This window comes from Microcaecilia unicolor, chromosome 13 (assembly GCF_901765095.1).
Source record: "Microcaecilia unicolor chromosome 13, aMicUni1.1, whole genome shotgun sequence".
In the NCBI taxonomy this organism is placed as follows: domain Eukaryota; kingdom Metazoa; phylum Chordata; class Amphibia; order Gymnophiona; family Siphonopidae; genus Microcaecilia; species Microcaecilia unicolor.
The window spans coordinates 54,887,488-54,910,240 of record NC_044043.1 but is presented as its reverse complement, the minus strand read 5'-3'; the positions used below and the strand labels follow the sequence as shown (position 1 = coordinate 54,910,240).

At 44.6% G+C, this 22,753-nt stretch overlaps 1 protein-coding gene across 1 annotated transcript in view; it reads right to left on the bottom strand.

Annotated features, from left to right (window-relative positions):
- Window positions 1–5,425: 5,425 nt before the first annotated feature.
- Window positions 5,426–22,753, bottom strand: part of LOC115482386 (nuclear receptor corepressor 1-like) — a 103,814-nt gene continuing 86,486 nt past the window's right edge. Inside the window, exons 6-8 of the mRNA XM_030222134.1 lie at window positions 20,822–20,935; window positions 6,354–6,410; window positions 5,426–5,482 (exon numbers count right to left, since the gene is read on the bottom strand). Coding sequence (XP_030077994.1) covers window positions 5,426–5,482; window positions 6,354–6,410; window positions 20,822–20,935 — 228 coding nt within the window. The remainder of the gene's footprint in view (window positions 5,483–6,353; window positions 6,411–20,821; window positions 20,936–22,753) is intronic.

Here is a 22,753-nt window from a genome sequence, read left to right as displayed (position 1 = left end):
AGCATATACAAAGATAGAAACACCTAACCTTCTTCTAGTGATACAGTACAACGGTCACGAGCAAGCTGAGGCTCTTGGAAACAGCATACTACTAACATCAAGTTTTGCTGTGTGGCTTGCATACCCATACACATATTTTGGAAATATGTAACCTATTTTCCAACTTTTACTGCTTTACGTGTCTCAATGATATTCCTGATAGAACAATTTGTAAACTTTTCTTTAATAAAGGCGAATCAATTCTTTTCTACACATGCTTTATCATGGCCACTGAAATATATGTAATGTAGTAAGGTAGTGCTTTTCTTCAGACTATGTCATCATTTTATTAAACTGTTTAAATCTCTCAATTCAACCCTGTTGTCTACTGAATCCCTCTCATACACAAGAACTACAGAAAATAAATTGGACAACCTGAACGGCTAATATGCAGCTCACAACATTACAGAAGAATGAATCATTCCAGCATATCTAAGTCAAACTGCTGGTAATTTTTTTTTTGTTCTAGATTGTTGAGTACAGAAACAATACAACTGCACAAAAGCATCAGTTGTGACTCTGGGCAAGTCATTTAACCCTCTATTACCCTACACAATAAAAAATTAGATTGTGAGCCCACAGAAAGACAGTACTGTATATCAAATCCATGAAGCTTTACCCTTTGTGCATAGTTAACCAAGACTGCATGCATCAATGATTGCATATAAATTGGTCCAGGAGCTGCCAGATTTGAACAGATCTTCTTCCTCCCATGACTCTCTTCTGCTACAAGTTCAAAAGTTATGCTTTTTACTCATCATATTCCACCTCATATTAAAATCTAGTACTTTCCAGTGAGTTAAAATAAGTTTTATTGCCACAAATCAGAAGTGTGAACAAATGTAAACTATCCTTTGGAACAGAAGTCTGGAATCCCATGGCCCTCTACATCATTATTTTAAGAGTCAATTCCTCATGAAAGCTAAATATAACACTAAGACGGTTCCAAACAGAATCCCAAAGGATTTCAGATTAGGAAAGTATGTGGGAAAGAGTTCCAGGCTTAGCATTATAAGACCAACAATTACCATTAGATTTTAGATTTAGATTTATTATTTTTAATTCACCTTTACTCACATAATAAACAAATAAAATGCTTAAAACTGCCCGACTATACTAAAGAATCCACATAGACATCATCATGAAATCAAATCATATGCTTAAACAGAACAAAGTAGAAATTAGGTCTTACCTGATAATTTTTTTCTATTACTCCTTCCCACTCTTCCAGAACCTGTGGAACATTTGTGTCCATCAACCAGCAGATGGAAACAGAAAACTGAAAACTTTGCAGAGATATATCTTGGCATCCAGTCCACCTCCTCAGTATTTACAAAGCCAATTAGTAAGGAGAAACTAAAAATAAACAAAACCTTAAACAGCTCGCTTACCTAACACTAATCAACTCAACAAAACATGTGTGGACCCTTCATCTCTGGACAACTTGTAGAGAACAAAACATATGCAGGAAGCACCATGCAAGGTGACAGTTGTCATCTGATCCATTACTATGCACTGACCAAACATCTCAGAAACCTCAGGAGGACCTCTGGAATAGTGGGAACACTGCTTAACTGCCTCTGGAGGACTCACCATTCACCCCAACTATCACAATCGCAGCCCCAAGCCACTCGCAAAGCTCAACTGGGGACCAGTTGACAAACTGGACAAGGAGCAAAAGCACTCAGAACCAGAGGGTGAAAAGTGTGTCCATCCATCTGCTAGAAGCAGAAAATACTGAGGAGCTGGACTGGATGCTAAGAGATGTCTCAGCTCAGTTTTCAGTTCTCTATCTTCACCTGCTAGTTAAGGACACAACTATCCCACAGGTTGTGGAATAGTGGGAAGCTACAAATTGGAATGGTTACTTCAATAAACACTTAAAGGTAGACATGTTTCTCTGTGTTCTGAGTTCCGAGGCATTCACTTGGTCCAGCAATAGAGAATACTCTTTTTCTCAAGCCAAAAAGTCGAAAGGAAGGCCCCCACAAGCATCTCAGCATTCTCTGAATGCAAAGGTTGAGATGGAACATAGTGCAAGTAGTATGAAGAGTCCTTATATAGTCCTTGATAACCATTAACAATTTGAACTTTACGCAATAAGCCACAGGCAACCAACCCAGAATCTTCAAATAGTAACACGCTCATTTTTAAATAATCCATACAAAAGGTGTACCACAGAATTTTGTACAATCTGCATAAGCAATGTTACAATAATCCAAACTTAATATCATATTTGTAGCACTTTCTGAAAATCCACATGTGGTAGCAACAGAAATAGCTTACTTAACAAACACAACCTGAAAAAAGAATTTTGATCAATGTCTATATCTGAAACATAAAAAAAGATACAGAGAAATCCAAACAAATCCCAAAATTCTAAACCAGACTTTATACTTTCGCAGAAGCCCCAGATATCATCCATTAGAAAATCAAATGAGGGATCAGACGTAACCAGAAGCAATTCAGTCTTAAATACATTCAACAACTTATTACTAGTCAGCCACGTCAAAATAACATCAAATATCAACTGCAACTGGAGTGGAGAAGTGGCCTAATGGTTAGTGTAGTGAGTTGCGGACCTGGGGAACTGGGTTCAATTTTCGCTGCTGCCTGATGGTCAGCAGTGGGTTGAGATCCTGGGGAATTGGGTTCAATTCCCTCTGCAAGTTACTTAACCCTATGTTGCCCCAGGTGCAACAGTAGTACAATGCACTACCTAGACCGTGAGTCCAATAGGGCCAGACCCAGTACCTGTAAAATGAAACTGTAAACTGCTTAGGTTTAAGCGGTATATAAATACTCAAATGAATGACTGAACCATGTTACTGCCATAGGAACAGACACTGTCAACAGTGAAGAGTCTGAAATCTGTACAAATGCGATGATATTCCAAATGTCTGAAAAAGATTACATAAAACAAGCAAAAACAAATTAAACACCATAGACAGTGATGATCCCTGTTGCACTCCTGCAGATAAAGATCGAACTGTAGAAGATTGTTCACCTGCAGGCATCTCTTGTCTCCTACCAGATAAATATGACTGAAACCAATTGTTCATAGTACCCGCAAGGCCACATTCATACAAACACTGCAAAAGTTATATGATTGTCTAATGTGTCAAATGCAGCAGAGATATTGAGAAAAATAAGGAGGTAACCCAGGGTGACAGTAACTAACCCCTCAGTGTTATGGGTCTTGCGGAAACCATACTGAAATGGATCCAGAATAGAAATTCTAGACAAATAATAAGTACATAAGTATTGCCATACTGGGAAAGACCAAAGGTCCATCAAGCCCAGCATCCTGTTTCCAACAGTGGCCAATCCAGGTCACAAAAACTGGCAAGATCCCCAAAAAGTACAAAACATTTTATACTGCTTATCCCAGAAATAGTGAATTTTCCCCTAGTCCATTTTTTTTAAATTTATTTATTGCACTTGTATCCCACATTTTCCCACATATTTGCAGGCTCAAAACCTTTTTTGAACTCTGCTAAGCTAATCAAGTTGTCAATCTTCTGAACAATTTTCATCATCGTAAAATTTTCTCTCACTTTTACTGGAATCCAATGGCTCTCTGTGCCAGGAAAAAGAATGGGTAATGTGACAGTAGGACCCACTGATAATAGATTTTTTTTTGGAGACAAAATTTTGTTCACCACTTCATAAAAGGTCTTGTCTCATCATAAACCAGCTTGCTAACATATCCAATTTAATGGAACCTTATTGATCTTCAGAAATCTGCACCATTTAGGCATCCGTTGAGGACAAAATGGTTTATTCGCAGATGGCAGCTGATAGGTCAAGAAAGGCTGAAATCATGATATCACTGGATGTTTCCTGAAACTCCTTGGGTATCAGGTCTGCAACTAAAGCTATGGATATGGGAAAGGAAGATCTTTTCCAAGACATCAGGAGGTCTATGTTCTGATTATCTTGAAGAACAGGGCTCCATTAATGCAGTCTGAAGGCAATGTGATATTTTTGGAAATTGTGAAAGTTGGCTCCACTCCAAGTCTTCGGCTTGTTTAAGTTTTGGGGGTGAGGGTGTCCAAGTTCCAAAGGAATGAATATTCTGAGATTCTAATGCTTCAAAGGACACTAAGTTAAAGGAAATATACTCAGTACATAATTAATTTGGGGCGTAAGATATTTTCATAGACTTCAATCTGTCCCGGCCGCTAAAGTGCAGAGGGGACCATTTATTTACTAAATCTTTAACAAGTTCTAACAGACTCTAAGGATTCAAAATCGACCATCCCTCTAGAAACCAGGCAACCAAATGCTAATCTATTTTATTTTATCAATGCACAAGTGAAATGGGAAGGCCATGATGTGTTTTGTATGTATGACACTTAAAAAATTCATCTCTATTTTGGAGTTATACTTTTATAACCAGTGAAGAAGATTTTTAATCAAATTAACTGTGGAACTGAGTGGGAAGTGGTGAAAATTGTAATTTCTGTGAAGAGGTAAATCTTGCACTTCACAGCCCCAGCAGTTAGCACCTGTATAGAGCAGTATTTTCTAATGGCTGACACCAAGGGACCTAGAGCTAACATCCTTTCCTAATGCCCCTATGAAGATCAAACTTGAGGGACTATAAAGTGAAGACAAATCAATCATTCAAAATAAAAAAACACACCCAAGAAGGAAACTTCAATATACCAAATGTACAAAATTTTCCTTACATATAAAAATTCAAATAAGAGTCACCATTAATTATAAATATTAAACCACAATAAGGGCTTTTGAGAAACATTAGATGGAGCTCTCAGTACATCCTCCAGCTCCAACCATTAAGCGGAATAGAGATATGGTGTAACATCAACACATGGGCTGCATAAACTCTGTGCACCACCCTATTAGTTGTCATGTCCACTATTTATACTACATCCATAGTCTGCAATAATAAAGTGCATCAAAGTGCAATCAAACCAATGTGTATGGGATACACTAATATTGTGGTTCTTTATCTTATGAGCACCTACAATAAGGCATGATTGTTCTCTAATTTCTAAGTCCAACACATACTGCAATACAGTTCCAAACAGCAAAACTTGCTCATATAAAATCATACTTCTGAAAGTCTTAAGAGTCAATAACTGAAGTTGCACTTATCTCAAACCAGCCAAGGTCAGATAGTAAATGCAAGATAAAGCATGCACAAAGGGTTACCACTTGCACTAGGTTCTGCAGGGTCTATATGATTCATCCACTGATGTTCTGCTGATGTCAACCTCAACTGGGTGGCTAGTAAACAGATCCATTTTTTGTATGAATGGCAAGAAAGGTAATATATGAAGGCCACAACTTCAGCATAACTGTTCATAAAACTACATAGTTGAAATATCTTTGACTTGCCAAGACTGCCACCCAGTACTTACGTTTTGATGTTCTCCTGGTACACCTTTGTATCGGAAGGCTGGTTATAAAGTGGCTGCAAAAATAATGTGGGCATCTGTAAGTACAGTAACCAAAATTTGATACTAACATTTGTTTGAAGACAACACTCCCATTAAAAGTAACAACATTTTTCGTAGAAGGACAAGGATTGTCAGGGACATGGGGACCAAGTTACCATCTACTGGACCAATTTATGCTATTCCTGATTTTTCTTAGTTATATAACTTTCTCCTCTGGTATTCTGACCTCTTGCCTTTCTGGTGTAGGCTATCTTTCCCTTTTACAAAGCTGTGCAGTAAGGCCGACACAGCCCATTGAAAGTGAATGGGCTGTGACTGCATTACCACATGGCTTTATAAAAAGGGGGGGGGGGGGAGAGTATATTTGAGTTACTAGATTATCTTCTTTGAAACATATAAGTCCAAGAAAATAAGATACATTTAACTCATTATCCTATTCAAAGTTTGTGCTTTGATGCAATTTGAAAAGCATAATTTTAAAAAAAAGTAACAATTACAAAAAGACCACCATAACCTATTCCTCCTGAAAATCTGCTAGCATACTAACTCACTGTTCAGCTCTCTTTCTAGCATGAGAGAGATCCCTACAAAGAACATGATTCCATTCAGGTCATTACCTTAAGGTCATACAGAATTGTTTCAGGGTCTGCAGAAAGGAGTTTGCAAAAAGAAAAAGGAGTGGCCTAGTGGTTAGGGTGGTGGACTTTGGTCCTGGGGAACTGAGGAACTGAGTTCCATTCCCACTTCAGGCACAGGCAGCTCCTTGTGACTCTGGGCAAGTAACTTAACCCTCCATTGCCCCATGTAAGCCGCATTGAGCCTGCCATGAGTGGGAAAGCGCAAGGTACAAATGTAATAAAAAAATTTAAAAAATCCCACACTTACCAGTTCAACTTTTGGACCAAGACCTTCAAATATTTTATGAGCTTCTTCTGCTTTTTTCTGTAAATGACAGAAAAATATATTAGCTTATGAAGGTGCAAAGTACATTTTCTATTGGCATACTATTCTCAGAACAAACCTTATACAAAAGGGTGCCTTTGATGTGAACTAAAACATGTAGGAAATCATACGATATTGTAAGTGCAGGGCCATCTCTAGTCTTATCGTTCTCCTTATATCAGGAAACAAACCCTGGGTGGAAAACAGAATCACGTAGTGTTTTATTTTATTTTTCTGGCCTAGATTTTCTCCTGTTCTTTTATATTTCCAGCTCAATCAGCACCAGGGTTGGGATCCTCTTGTGATGACCTTTTACCAGAGCCAGCAGTTTTATCACTAACTTGTGTCATTTTACTACAGGTCTCATTTTTGTGCAATGAGACCTAGTTACTAATAACTAGGGTTATCAGTAAAAATCACACACTTAACAGTAGATCACATTGATAACGTCTTCAAGTTTCATGTTAGATTCCTTGCATTTCACCATCTTTTTCAGTTGAAAATAATGGTGCAAAACAAGATTTAACACAAGGCTTAAACTGGCTAAACTCAAGAGTTCCACAAATAAATATTTCACTATCACCTCTAAGTTTCTCTTCAAGGATTTCATAGTGCAGACCTGGAACCATGCGGCAAGTCTTCTTTGCAAGGTTCAATTCTGTATAATAATGTTTCCACCAAAATTATAAAAAATATAGTGCTATAAAAATAAACCAGATCACATACAAAATACCAAAATGAGTGAATAAAAAGAAGTGGTTTATTAAACAGTTACCCGACGTGGCCACTTTTCACCCTCAGGCTGCATCAGGGGTAAAAGAACTACAAAATAAAAAATCAGAACTTATATATAGTAAGCTTCATATAAAATATACAATATCCCTTAAAACTTCAAAACATGAATAAATAATGAGTAATATTGAAACTAATACATTTGGCTCCTAAAACCATAAAATTATTACAAATCATAATCATCACTAATAAAAAAGAGTAATCATAAATTAATTAAAACAGACATTAAAAACAAACTGATAACAGGAGGGCACAAGGTTAAAACATATGTGAAAGCAAAAGCAGACAATTTGGTGCGCTGGTGTGTCAAATATTATTTCATATAACATAGATGTTAGTGTGCTCATTGAGAGGTAGACTTCTACATACCTAAGAGGGGTAAAAATACAGTATACCCTAATAGTAAAAATCAAACCATCTGAAAAGTAAAATTCAAGGAAAGATGTCAATATATGTCATTGATTGGGTTATAACATTTCATTTTCGTTTTATGCAAAGGGGTCCTTAAAAAAAACAAAAAGCTGTTTAATTGCAAACAAACTTTAAAAATATCCAAGGGGGCAAAACATTACAACATTGCTAGAGGACAAAAATGCTCTACAGTCAAAGTTATCTACCACATAACAGTCTCAATTTTAGTAAGAACCTAACTATTCTTAACTGACTTGAATAATTAAACAGCAGAAGATGATAAATATTTCTTCCACAGCCAACAGGAATACACCCATCAGTATATAAGTGTGTCAAGGAGAACCCTTCCAAAACAACTTAGTTCAGAGTGCATCCCTTATTATCTCTGAATTTGGAAGAAAAATTTTCTGACTTGATTTTTACTATTAGGGGTATACTGTGTTTTTACCCCTCTTAGGTATGTAGAAGTCTACCTCTCAATGTGAGCACACTAACATCTACGCCACATTAAATAATATTTGACACACCAGCACACCGAATTGTCTGCTTTTGCTTTCACATATGTTTTCACCTTGTGCCCTCCAGTTATCAGTTTGTTATGTACATGGTTTTAATTTCTGTTTTTATTAATTTATGATTACTCTTATTAAAGTGATGATTTGATTATGATTTGTAATAATTTTATGGTTTTAGGAGCCAAATGTATTAGTTTCAATGTTATCCATTATTTATTCATGTTTTGAAGTTTTAAGGGATATTGTATATTTTATATGAAGCTTACTATATATAAGTTCTGATTTTTTATTTTGTAGTTCTTTTACCCCTGATGCAGCCTGAGGGTGAAAAGTGGCCACGTCGGGTAACTGTTTAATAAACCACTTCTTTTTATTCACTCGTTTTGGTATTTTGTATGTGATCTGCTTTTACTTTGCTTGTATCTTAGTAGTCAGATCAGTGCCTCTTGTTTTTGTTTTTTTATATAAAAATAAACCATGCTGCAAGCTAATTTAATATTCAGATATGCATATGAATATCATGCAAAGTAAGTGAATGATACATACCTGTAGCAGGTGTTCTCCGAGGACAGCAGGCTGATTGTTCTCACGACTGGGTGACGTCCACGGCAGCCCCCACCAACCGGAAAAAGCTTCGCGGGACGGTCGGCACGCAGGGCACGCCCACCGCGCATGCGCGGCCGTCCTCCCGCCCGTGCGCGACCGCTCCCGCCAGTTGAATGACAAGCAATAAAATATGAAACACAACTCCAAAGGGGAGGAGGGAGGGTAGGTGAGAACAATCAGCCTGCTGTCCTCGGAGAACACCTGCTACAGGTATGTATCATTCACTTTCTCCGAGGACAAGCAGGCTGCTTGTTCTCACGACTGGGGTATCCCTAGCTCTCAAGCTCACTCAAAACAATAACCCAGGTCAATTGAACCTCGCAACGGCGAGGGTATAACAGAAATTGACCTACGAAGAACAACTAACTGAGAGTGCAGCCTGACCAGAATAAATTCGGGTCCTGGAGGGTGGAGTTGGATTTACACCCCAAACAGATTCTGCAGCACCGACTGCCCGAACCGACTGTCGCTTCGGGTATCCTGCTGGAGGCAGTAATGAGATGTGAATGTGTGGACAGATGACCACGTCGCAGCCTTGCAGATCTCTTCAATAGTGGCTGACTTCAAGTGGGCCACCGACGCTGCCATGGCTCTGACACTATGAGCCGTGACATGACCCTCAAGAGTCAGCCCAGCCTGGGCGTAAGTGAAGGAAATGCAATCTGCTAGCCAATTGGAGATGGTGCGTTTCCCGACAGCGACCCCTAGCCTGTTAGGGTCGAAAGAAATAAACAATTGGGCGGACTGTCTGTTGGGCTGTGTCCGCTCCAAGTAGAAGGCCAATGCTCTCTTGCAGTCCAATGTGTGCAACTGACGTTCAGCAGGGCGGGTATGCGGCCTGGGGAAGAATGTTGGCAAGACAATTGACTGGTTAAGATGGAACTCCGACACCACCTTCGGCAGGAACTTTGGGTGGGTGCGGAGCACTACTCTGTTGTGATGAAATTTGGTATATGGAGCATGAGCTACTAGGGCTTGAAGCTCACTGACCCTACGAGCGGAAGTAACTGCCACCAAGAAAATGACCTTCCAGGTCAAGTACGTCAGATGGCAGGTATTCAGTGGCTCAAAAGGAGGTTTCATCAGCTGGGTGAGGACGACGTTGAGATCCCATGACACAGTAGGAGGCTTGATAGGGGGCTTTGACAAAAGCAAGCCTCTCATGAATCGAACGACTAAAGGCTCTCCAGAGATGGCTTTACCTTCCACACGATAATGGTAAGCACTAATCGCACTAAGGTGATTCCTTACTGAGTTGGTCTTGAGGCCAGACTCCGATAAGTGCAGAAGGTATTCAAGCAGGTTCTGTGCAGGGCAAGAACGAGGTTCTAGGGCCTTGCTCTCACACCACACGACAAACCTCCTCCACTTGAAAAAGTAACTCTTTTTAGTGGAATCCTTCCTAGAGGCAAGCAAGACCCGGGAGACACCCTCAGACAGACCCAACGCAGTGAAGTCTACGCCCTCAACATCCAGGCCGTGAGAGCCAGGGACTGAAGGTTGGGGTGCAGCAACGCTCCGTCGTTCTGCGAGATGAGAGTCGGAAAACACTCCAATCTCCACGGTTCTTCGGAGGACAACTCCAGAAGAAGAGGGAACCAGATCTGACGGGGCCAAAAGGGCGCATTCAGAATCATGGTGCCGCGGTCTTGCTTGAGCTTCAGTAAGGTCTTCCCCACCAAAGGTATGGGAGGATAAGCATACAGGAGGCCGGTCCCCCAATGGAGGAGAAAAGCATCCGACGCTAGCCTGCCGTGTGCCTGAAGTCTGGAACAGAACAGAGGCAGCTTGTTGGTGGTCTGAGAGGCGAAAAGGTCCACCGAGGGGGTGCCCCACTCTCGGAAGATCTTGCGTACCACTCTGGCATGGAGTGACCACTCGTGCGGTTGCATGACTCTGCTCAGTCTGTCGGCCAGACTGTTGTTTACGCCTGCCAGGTACGTGGCTTGGAGGAGCATGCCGAACCGACACGCCCAACGCCACATCCCGACGGCCTCCTGACACAGGGGGCGAGATCCGGTGCCCCCCTGCTTGTTGACGTAATACATTGCAACCTGATTGTCTGTCCGAATTTGGATAATTTGGCAGGACAGCAGATCTCTGAAAGCCTTCAGTGCGTTCCAGATCGCTCGGAGCTCCAGGAGGTTGATCTGCAGATCCTTTTCCTGGAGGGACCACAGACCCTGGGTGTGAAGCCCATCGACATGAGCTCCCCACCCCAGGCGAGAGGCATCCGTCGTCAACACTTTCGTGGGCTGTGGAATTTGAAATGGACGTCCCAGTGTCAAATTGGTCCGGATGGTCCACCAGAGCAGTGAAGTGCGGCAGCTGGTGGAGAGGCGGATGACATCTTCTAGATTCCCGGTGGCTTGGAACCACTGGGAAGCTAGGGTCCATTGAGCAGATCTCATGTGAAGACGAGCCATGGGAGTCACATGGACTGTGGAGGCCATATGACCCAGAAGTCTCAACATCTGCCGAGCTGTGATCTGCTGAGACGCTCTGGTCTGCGAAGCCAGGGCCAGGAGATTGGTGGCCCTCGCTTCGGGAAGGTAGGCCTGAGCCGTCTGGGTATTCAGCAGCGCTCCTATGAATTCCAGAGACTGGGTTGGCTGGAGATGGGACTTTGGGTAATTTATCTCAAACCCTAGCAGCTCCAGAAGTTGAATAGTGCACTGCATGGACCAGAGGGCTCCTGCCTCCGAGGTGTTCTTGACCAGCCAATCGTCGAGATATGGGAACACGTGCACTCCCAGCTTGCGTAGGTAGGCCGCTACCACCACGAGGCACTTGGTAAACACTCGTGGGGCAGAGGCGAGCCCAAAGGGCAGCACACAATACTGAAAGTGCCGTGCGCCCAGGCGGAATCTGAGATACTGTCTGTGAGCTGGCAGTATCGGAATGTGAGTATATGCGTCCTTTAAATCCAGGGAACATAGCCAATCGTTTTTCTGAATCATTGGCAGAAGGGTGCCCAAGGAAAGCATCCTGAACTTTTCTTTGACCAGGAATTTGTTCAGGCCTCTCAGGTCTAGGATGGGACGCATCCCCCCTGTTTTCTTTTCCACAAGGAAGTACCTGGAATAGAATCCTTGCCCTTCCTGCCCGGGTGGTACGGGCTCGACCGCATTGGCGCTGAGAAGGGCGGAGAGTTCCTCTGCAAGTACCTGCTTGTGATGGGAGCTGAAGGATTGAGCTCCCGGAGGACAATTTGGAGGCAGGGAGGCCAAATTCAGGGCGTATCCGCACCGCACTATTTGGAGAACCCACTGGTCGGAGGTTATGAGAGGCCACCTTTGGTGAAAAAATTTTAACCTCCCTCCGACCGGCAGATCGTCCGGTACGGACACTTGTAGGGCGGCTATGTTCCCGTGGATCCAGTCAAAGCCCGTCCCCGGCTTTTGCTGTGGAGGCGCAGGGGGCTGCTTAGGCGCACGCTGTTGACGAGAACGAGCGCGCTGGGGCTGTCCCTGTGCCTGACGAGGCCTTCGGGCGGCTGGTTGTACCTACGCTTCGCAAAAGAATAGGGTGCAGCCTGCCGGGCCCGGGAAAAACGTCCACCTGTGGAGGTGGATGCTGAAGGCGCCCGGTGGGAGAGCTTGTCGAGAGCGGTTTCCCGCTGATGCAGTTGGTCCACCATCTGCTCGACCTTCTCACCAAAAATGTTATCCCCCCGGCAAGGGACGTCGGCCAGTCTCTGCTGGGTGCGGTTGTCCAGGTCAGAGGCACGCAGCCATGAGAGCCTGCGCATCACTATACCTTGGGCCGCAGCACGAGATGCCACGTCACAGGTGTCATAGATACCCCTGGACAGGAACTTTCTGCACGCCTTCAGCTGCCTGACCACCTCCTGATAAGGCCTAGACTGCTCCGGCGGGAGCTTCTCGACCAGGTCCGCCAGTTGTTGCACATAGGTCCGCATGTGAATGCTCATATAGAGCAGGTATGATTGGATGCGGGTCACGAGCATGGAGGATTGGTAGGCCTTCCTCCCAAACGAGTCCAGAATGCGAGACTCCCGCCCCGGGGGCGCCGAGGCGGTATCCCTCGAACTCCGTGCCCTCTTGAGAGCAGAATCCACGACCGCTGAGTCATGGGGCAATTGTGGCCGCATTAGCTCTGGGTCGGAGTGGATCCTGTACTGGGACTCTGCTTTCTTGGGAATGGTGGGGTTAGTTAATGGTCGCACCCAGTTCCGAAGCAGTGTCTCCTTGAGGACATTGTGCAGCGGCACCGTGGAGGACTCTCTAGGTGGTGATGGATAGTCGAGGACCTCGAGCATCTCGGCCCTCGGCTCTTCCACAGAGACCACGGGGAAGGGAATGCTAATAGACATATCCCGCACAAAGGAGGCAAAGGAGAGACTCTCGGGAGGTGAGAGTTTCCTCTCCGGTGAAGGCGTGGGGTCCGAGGGAAGGCCCGTAGACTCCTCTGAGGAGAAATATCTAGGGTCCTCCTCTTCCCCCCACGAGTCCTCACCCTCGATGTCGGACATAAGCTCATGTAGCTGAGTCCTGAACCGGGCCCGGCTCGACGTCGAGGCACCGAGGTCTCGGTGTCGTCGAGCGGTGGACTCCCGCGCCGGCGGGGGCGGAGCTCCCTCCATCGACGTCGACGGGGACTCCACCTGCGTGGCGGTCGAAACCGGCACCGCAAGCGGCGGCGGTGTCGACTGCCCCGGCGCCGGGCTAGAGCTCACCGGCGCCACAGTCATCGGCACCGAGGGCGCAAGCACCCCCGGCGCCGGCACAGCCTGGCGCATCAGCCCTTCCAGGATCCCCGGAAGGATGGCTCTGAGGCACTCGTCCAGGCCCGCTGCCGGGAAAGGCGGTGGGGCCGGTAGGGGCGTCGGCGCCAGAAGCTGCTGGGAGCCAGGAGACGGCACCAAGGTGCCGGAACCCCGACGCGTCGGTACCTCCACAACCGACGGGGACCTCTCCTCTCGACGATGACGCTTCGGCGTCGCCTCCTCTCCGATATCCGGATGCACCGGGGGCGACCGGTGACGACGCTTCTTATCCTTCTTGCGGTGCGCGTCACCGGCGCCGGAAGGCATGGAGGAGGAGGAGGTCGATCCCCCTCGGTCTTGAGGCACCGGGTCAGACAGGGTTCGGTCCCGTGGCCCACGAGTTGAGGGAGTGACCGGGGGCCGACTGCCCACGCGGCCTCTCGCCCCCACTCTCACCGGAGGACCGGCGGGCCGACGGGACCTGTTCTCCTGGAGTCGCTGCCATCGGTGCCGATGTCTCGGGCATCGATACCGGTACCGAAGGGCCGGGCGTCGATACCGATGCCTTCGAGGTCGACGTCGAGGGGCCGGCGCAAGTTCCAAAAAGACGGTCCCGCAGAACTTGCCTCGCAACCTGAGTCCGTTTCCGGAGACCGAGACACAGAGAACACGACTTGATATTGTGCTCCGGCCCGAGGCACTGGAGGCACCAAGCGTGGGTGTCGGTCTGCGAGATCGGCCGGCCGCAGCGACCACACTTTTAAATCCACTCGGGACCTTCGAGGACATCGACGGAAAAATCGCGTCGGCGAAGTCAAAGTCGTCAATGGTGGCTGGAGTCACACCTCGAAAAAAGAGACGACCGAGCGACCACTAGGCCGCAATGTGGCGTCCCCGCTGGAAGCGAGGGAAAAGGGGAGCGCGTGTTCCACACGCTCAGGTTTTTTTTTTTTTTTTTTTTTTAAAAAAAGGAAACCGGCGGTCACCAAAAAACAAGAAATAAGAAGCAACGATCCGCGTAAACGCGATCGAATCCGGCGGCTGAAAAACAGAGAGAGCGGCAAAGCACAACTCTCTCCAGTCGCGGAAAAAAAGGAACTGGCGGGAGCGGTCGCGCACGGGCGGGAGGACGGCCGCGCATGCGCGGTGGGCGTGCCCTGCGTGCTGACCGTCCCGCGAAGCTTTTTCCGGTTGGTGGGGGCTGCCGCGGACGTCACCCAGTCGTGAGAACAAGCAGCCTGCTTGTCCTCGGAGAATAAAGTTAATTGCTGTTATGTTATAAATACATTACAGCCTGGGATAGCACTGGGAATTATATATAGTTTCAAAACACAAAACACATTCTTGGAAAGAATGTAATTTCAAAAACAGAACCGCTATTATTCAATATGTTGATCTATAAGTAGAAATTCAAGATGTCTTCCAACAGCTGTATAATGTAATTGCTAGTGTGGGGGAATGTTTTAGTATCATCTTAGTGGAAAGAAAATACAACTGGTAACATAGTAACATAGTAGATGACGGCAGAAAAAGACCTGCATGGTCCATCCAGTCTGCCCAACAAGATAAACTCATATGTGTATACCTTACCTTGATTTGTACCTGCCTTTTTCAGGGCACAGACCATACAAGTCTGCCCAGCAGTATTTCCCGCCTCCCAACCACCAGTCCCGCCTCCCATCACCGGCTCTGGCACAGACCATATAAGTCTGCCCTCCACTATCCTCGCCTCCCAACCACCAACCTCTCTTCCCCCACCTGCTCCGCCACCCAATTTTGGCTAAGCTTCTGAGGATCCATTCCTACTGCACAGGATTCCTTTATGCATATCCCACGCATGTTTGAATTCTGTTATCGTTTTCATCTCCACCACCTCCAGGGGAGGGCATTCCAAGCATCCACCACCCTCTCCGTGAAAAAATACTTCCTGACATCTTTTTTGAGTCTGCCCCCCTTCAATCAAATTTTATGTCCTCTCGTTCTACCGCCTTTCCATCTCCGGAAAAGATTTTTGCGGATTAATACCTTTCAAGTATTTGAACGTCTGTATCATATCACCCCTGTTCCTCCTTTCCTCCAGGGTATACATGTTCAGGTCAGCAAGTCTTTGCTCATACGTCTTGGAACGCAAATCCCATACCATTCTCGTAGCTTTTCTTTGCACCGCTTCCATTTTTTTAACATCCTTCGCAAGGTACGGCCTCCAAAACTGAACACAATACTCCAGGTGGGGCTTCACCAACGACTTGTACAGGGGCATCAACACTTCCTTTCTTCTGCTGATCACACCTCTCTCTATACAGCCTAGCAACCTTCTCGCTACGGCCACCGCCTTGTCACACTGTTTCGTCGCCTTCAGATCCTCGGATACTATCACCCCAAGATCCCTCTCCCCCTCAGTACCTATCAGACTAGCACATAAGTTTCTCGTGGGTTTCTACTCCCTAAATGCATCACTTTGCATTTCTTCGCATTGAATTTTAATTGCCAAACCTTAGACCATTCATCTAGCTTCCTCAGATCCTTTTTCATGCTTTCCACTCCCTCCCGGGTGTCCACTCTGTTGCAAATCTTAGTATCATCCGCAAATAGGCAAACTTTACCTTCTAACCCTTCGGCAATGTCACTCACAAATATATTGAACAGAATCGGCCCCAGCACCGATCCCTGAGGCACTCCACTACTCACCTTTCCCTCCTCCAAGCGAACTCCATTTACCACCACCCTCTGTCGTCTGTCCGTCAACCAGTTCCTAATCCAGTTCACCACTTCGGGACCTATCTTCAGCCCATCTAGTTTATTTAAGAGCCTCCTGTGGGGAACCGTGTCAAAAGCTTTGCTAAAATCTAAGTAGATTACGTCTATAGCACGTCGATGATTCAATTCTCCAGTTACCCAATCAAAGAATTCAATGAGATTCGTTTGGCACGATTTCCCTCTGGTAAAACCATGTTGTCTCGGATCTTGCAACTTATTGGCTTATAGGAAATTCACTATCCTTTCCTTCAGCATGGCTGCCATTACTTTTCCAATAACCGAAGTGAGGCTTACCGGCCTGTAGTTTCCAGCTTCTTCCCTATCACCACTTTTGTGGAGAGGGACCACCTCCGCCGTTCTCCAGTCCCTCGGAACTGGTTTGTTTCATCTTGTACTAGGATGCTCAATTTGGTTTGCTATTCGCTAAAAATTTATGAAATATCACAAAATATTATAGAAAAAATTGTACAGGAATTAGAGAGAATTAAAAGTCTTTAATTACTCACCCATCATCACAGCATCAGACAGTTTCAAGTTATAACAAACTTACAAAATCTAACATCAGGGCCTCTGGTAATTGTAAGTAATTAGACTAATTAGATAAAGAAGAGAGAAAGGAAGAAGAAAGTTTGTTCCTCATACAAAGGTCACAGAACAGAAAGAAAGCAGAGAATAAATGAAAAAGATTCATAGTTATAGAGAATTAGTTTCTATCAAGGGGGGAAAGTAAACCCCCTCGGGGAAAAACCCTAGGCCAGTGATGGTGAACCTATGGCACGCGTGCCAGAGAGGGCACGCAGAGCCCTCTCCCTTGGCACGCGCGCCATCGCTGGTCTGCCCACTCTCCCTCCCTCCCAGCACCAGGCCTGCCTCCCGCCCTCCCTCCAACCAAACAAGCAACCATCAACCCGCCCGCCCGCCTGTCCTCCCTCCCTCCCAGCACCAGGAACCCCCCTTCTCCTCTTAAATTTTAAAAGCGTACCTCCTCGGAGTTCATTCAGGCGGCGTGTTTCGGCAGCAGCAGCGAAGCGCGTGTTCTTCGCTCGGCGCGCCTTCCTTTCTGGCGGGACCAGAGCTTGAGAGACAGAAAGGAAGGCGCACCGATTGAAGAACACGCGCTTCGCTGCCGACGCACGCCGCCTGAATGAACTCCGAGGAGGTACACTTTTAAAATTTAAGAGGAGAAGGGGGGTTCCTGGTGCTGGGAGGGAGGGAGGACAGGCGGGCGGGCGGGCGGGTTGATGGTTGCTTGTTTGGTTGGAGGGAGGGCGGGAGGCAGGTCTGGTGCTGGGAGGGAGGGAGGCCTGATGTTGGGAGCTGGGTGGGAGGGCAGGGGGAGAGGAGGGTGACTGGACATTTGTGGCTGGAGGGGAGAGGAGGGTTGCTGGACATTTGTGGCTGGAGGGAAGAGGAGGGTTGCTGGACATGGATGGAGGGCAAGAAATGAAGAAGAAAGGAGGAAAGTAAAGAAATAAATGGAAAGGAAGCCCTGGAAACGGAGTTAAGAGAACAGATAGAGAGCAGCAGAATCAGCGACTAGAACCAATATGGATAGAAAAACAAAATCACCAAACAACAAAGGTAGGAAAAATAATTTTATTTTCATTTTAGTGTTTGGAATATGTCGAATTTGAGAATTTACATCTGTTATCTTATTTTGCACTGGGTATACTGGAGCTGTAACAGCTTACAGAAATGATTTATAATGGAAGAAAATCATGTTATTTTTTTCTCCTATACTAGTATAATATTTTCAATGATGTCTGTTTATATGCGCCATGGCTGGTGTAAGGGGTGTGGCTATCATAGGGGTGGAGTCATATGTGGTGACCCCACCCATAATGAGTACCGGCACTTTGCGATAAATAATTCGATTTTGGGTTGCTGTTTGGGCACTCGGTCTCTGAAAGGTTCGCCATCACTGCCATAGGCCATTGGACAGATCTGAAACTCTCTCTAAGCCTAGTTTTTCAGAGTTCCTTTGTCTGCAGCGTAGTTTTATAGGCTGTTGTGAGCATCCACCTCTCCTCTACCCAGGACCAATCATAGGTGCTGCATATGGGCTGGAGACTTGTAACTGGGACTTTCATATGCGCTGGAAGCTTGCAATTGGTCCTTGCCATACCTGTAACTCACTTTTGTAACAGGATATACCAGGTATCTGAATTGCCTTAGCAACATGAGACCCCCATCAAAGCATGTGACCAGCCAGAAATTCCTTCATGTGGCTGATAGGAAAAAGAGAGATGGGGGATGGGAAATAGTGCAGTATACCTGCAGTAAAACTGTATAGCTTATAGCTAAAAATTATAGACAATCTCCAAATCACAGGACTAAATTTTACATCACTCATATAACCAAATTTTTTCCAAGTACAGTTAACGTTTCAACATCAAAATGCTATCACAGTCAAACACCCTTCCTCTAATCAGAACAGCTGGACAGGAGCGAGGCCTTTTGCACAACTGGCAAAAAGGATCCAAACAAACCATCCATACATGGAACTCACAATGACAAGTCTGCAAATTGGCAACATATAGCACTATACCCAAACCAAACTGCTCAGGTGAACCCTTCAACCCTGATTGCTGACTAATCTTGGAAACATTTTTGATAACAAAAAGTCATATCAGAACAATCAGCTTCATGTAATAAAGCCGTTACAAAAAAATTAGTGTTAGGTTTTTTTTGTTTTTACAGTCCTTTTTATTTCCATGCTAAATTTCTTATTTACTTCCAGATAAATTATATGCAAAAAGCAGCAAAAAAAAAAAATATGTGCACCAATATGAACTTTAAAAAAAAAATAGAAGCACTAAACTGCAAGTAACCTTCACTTTTGTTTTAATGCATAAAAAAGTAATATTTGTTAATTTTAACTTCAGTATTAACTTTACATTTTACCTTCCATCTTTAACTCCCATTTCAACTACAAAGGCTCAGCATCCAGCATAGGGAAGCTCTTGATCATAAGTACGTAAGTATCGCCATGCTGGCACAGACCAGCACCCTGTCACCGACAGCGGCCAAAAGAACAAGCAATTTGTCCAGCCCATCCTAGAAATACTGTATTATTCCCTCGTCCATTCAATAACATTCTATGGCTTTTTCCTCCAGGAAACCGTCCAACCCTTTTTTGAAGTCCGCTAAGTTAACCACCTTTTCCAGCAGCAAATTCCAGAGTTTAACTACTCGTTGAGTGAAGAAAGATTTCCTCCGATTCGTTTTAAATTTACTACACTGCAGCTTCATCAAATGCCCCCTTGTCCTAGTATTTTTGGAAAGCATAAACAGATGCTCCACATCAACCCGTTCCATTCCACTCATTAGCTTACAGACCTGTATCATATCTCCCCTCAGCCGCTTTTTCTCCAAGCTGAAGAGCCCCAGCCTCTTCAGCCTATCCTGATAGGGAAGTCGTCCCATCCCCTGTATCATTTTTGTCGCCCTTCTCTGCACCTTTTCCAGTTCCACTATGTCTTTTTTGAGGTGCGGCGACCAGAACTGAACACAATACTCGAGGTGCGGTCGCACCATGGAGCGATACAATGGCAGAATAATATCCTTATTTTTGTTTTGAATCCCTTTCCTAATGATACTCAACATTCTATTTGCTTTCCTAGCTGCAGCAGCACATTGAGCAGAAGTTTTCAATGTATCATCAATGATGACACCTAGATCCCTTTCTCGGTCCGTGACTCCCAATGCTGAACCTTGCATGACGTAGTTATGGTTTGGGTTCCTCTTTCCCACATGCATCACTTTGCACTTGTTCACATTAAACGTCATCTGCCATTTAGACGCCCAGTGCCCCAGAGCAAACCCAAACCCCCAGCATTCCCCATAGACCAGTATTACTTACCTGCTCCCAGGGAAAGGGAATGTTAAAGGAAAATGTCATCCAACATTGACTTGATCCACCATCATCTTGGAAAACAGCAGCAGTTCAAGTTGAACTGCTGCTGTTTTCCAAGATAATGGTAGATGGTGGTGGATGAATGGAATACCAGAGCAAGATGCCAGAAGTTTGCAGGCTCTCTGGTCAACGGCCATCTTGGCCAAGGGTGCCTGGGGATCTGTGGATTCCCACCTTGTGAGACCCCATGCCATTTAAATTTCCACTAACTTCTGTGGAAGTCTCAGGGATGAGGGAGAAGAGAGAAAGGAAGGGAAGGATGATTGCTAATGATGAAAGAAAAAGGGGAAAGGATGGAGAATGGGTAGTAAAAGGATGATGTGGCTTGAAGTATCACTATTCTTCTCATTCTCCTCCAGGCTGGATGAGAAAGGAAAGGAATGGGGAGAGTGGAGATTAGACAAAATCAGCATGAAAGGAAGATGCATATGTTTGTGTTCAATCAGCTGCCACAAACCCTGGTTCTCCATAATGCTGTGGCAAGCAGGAGACCAGGGGCCCTGACCATGACTAATATATGGATATAGTTTTACACAAAGCAATATAAATAGCATAAATAAGACAAAACTGTCAGGTAGCAACACATGATACACAAATTAAAGAGCTACAAGATGGTGTATTTGAATATGCAGCAGAGTGAATAATCAGCTATTAACACGGACTAGAACAGTGAGAAAGAACTTACCCGATTCTCATCATAAATTATTTGTATGATACTGCGGTGTTTCTGTTCCACTGGAGGAGGGGAGACAGGTTTCTCCGGCTCTGGAGGCTTTGCAGCTTCTTCTTCCAGCTGTTGCTAAGAGACAAGAAGAAAATAAATTGGTAAGAAAAAAATCAAAATCAAAACTGCCATCCATACTGTTACTTCAGCCAGCACAGTAAGCACTGAAAGATCGAAAATGTCTGATCAACAGTTTTTCGCTTTGTATGTTTCATCAGAAATGTGTAAAAATCAGGAGTAGAAGGGAAGAGACACTCTTAATGGCTATATTCAGATATAAAGGGTCACACAGGCATGCATCATCTCTCAAATTTCAACAAGCATGCTTTTTTGTAACCCAGGACCTATTGGAAGAAAGGATTATTTAATTTGCATGAAAATGAATAATGCATACACAGTTTGATAAAAAGAAAAAAGGGTAAGGTATGAAACACTTAGCATGAATAACTAGATTCTGCATCTGCAACCGAGTTGTAAGCTCAGAGATATTACCTCAATAGTATTATTCAGAACTCACTGTAAGAGGAAAACAGTTAGTGGATCTGCATCAGCAAACAGCAGCACAAACATGCAAGGAGAGGACATTTCAAAAGGGAAATAAAAACAATGATAAACCAGCATGAACAGTGCAAAATTTCTCTCCAGCCAAGAAGTCAGAGGGTGGAGGAGGGACTTTTTTTTTTTTTTTTAACCCAACAGCTTCTTTGTGCTGTTTCAGAAACCCAGCTTCCACTAGAATGCAGCCTTACTGCAAGGATAATGAAATATGCTGGGACCAGGGCAAAGATTTGGATTTGGAAGGGGGCCCAAAAGCCCTAAGTATCAGATAGGCTTGGGGATGGTGCCCCCTGTAGCATGGGGGTAACATTGCAAATTATCCTGTTTACACCCCCCCCCCCTTACTGAGGCTTCATTCATAGCTACCTAGGGGGTTCCCACCTATTTTTAAACTCCTTCCCCAACTTTCATCTATCCCAACCACTGAAAGGAGGGGTTCTCAACCCAGTTAAGATTTTCAGGATATACACAATGAATATGCAAGCATAAATAGATTTACATTGAAGAGAGGCAATGCATACATGCAAAATCTGCCTCACACATAGTCATTGTGGATATTCTGAAAAGTCAAATGGCTGGGTATGTCCTAGGGACTGGGTTGAGAACCCCACCCTGGGCTCAGGGTAACTAAGCAGGGAACAGCGCAGCATGAAGCAGCAGTAATATTGAATGCCAAGCAATAAGCTAAGTGTATTGCATTATACATTGAGTATGTTCTAGAAATTAACACGTTTTGTTCATAAAAATTCTTGATCTCAAAAAATCTATCATCAATAGAATTTACCAGACAATTGCGGTCCATTAAGAATTTTTGGGGCCGCACATAAGGGGTTTTTGCCTATGATGAAGAGAAGACTAGTTGGTCTGTTCTAGCTCTGACAGATGGATATTTGATCTGGGAGCTCTTTGAGGCTTTTCCCCCATTACTATTGTAGTTTTGTATTGAGTGAAAGCATTTGTATTTAGAATTTGTTCCTATCTCCACACCACCAAGCATATTTGTTTAGTTGGTTTTTCAATATATCCATACTGAATATTCACTGCAGATATACTGAACACCCGAATGGTTGTGGCGGTCCCTGAAACAGGTTTGGGAAACCCTACAATGCAGCTTTTGCAGGGGAGAAGCACTTTTAAAAGAGTACTTGAATATCATATCAGCAGCAACATTCAGAAATACTTTTGAAAGTTTGACAGAGAAAGTAGGAAAGTCAGCCAGAATTGCAGAAATCAAAGTGTTCCAATTTCAAAGTCCAAATAAGAGAAAGGAAAGGCAGGAACACTGAATACAGGTAGCCAGCATTGCATCTAGAAGGTGTAGTGTGAAGATGGAGC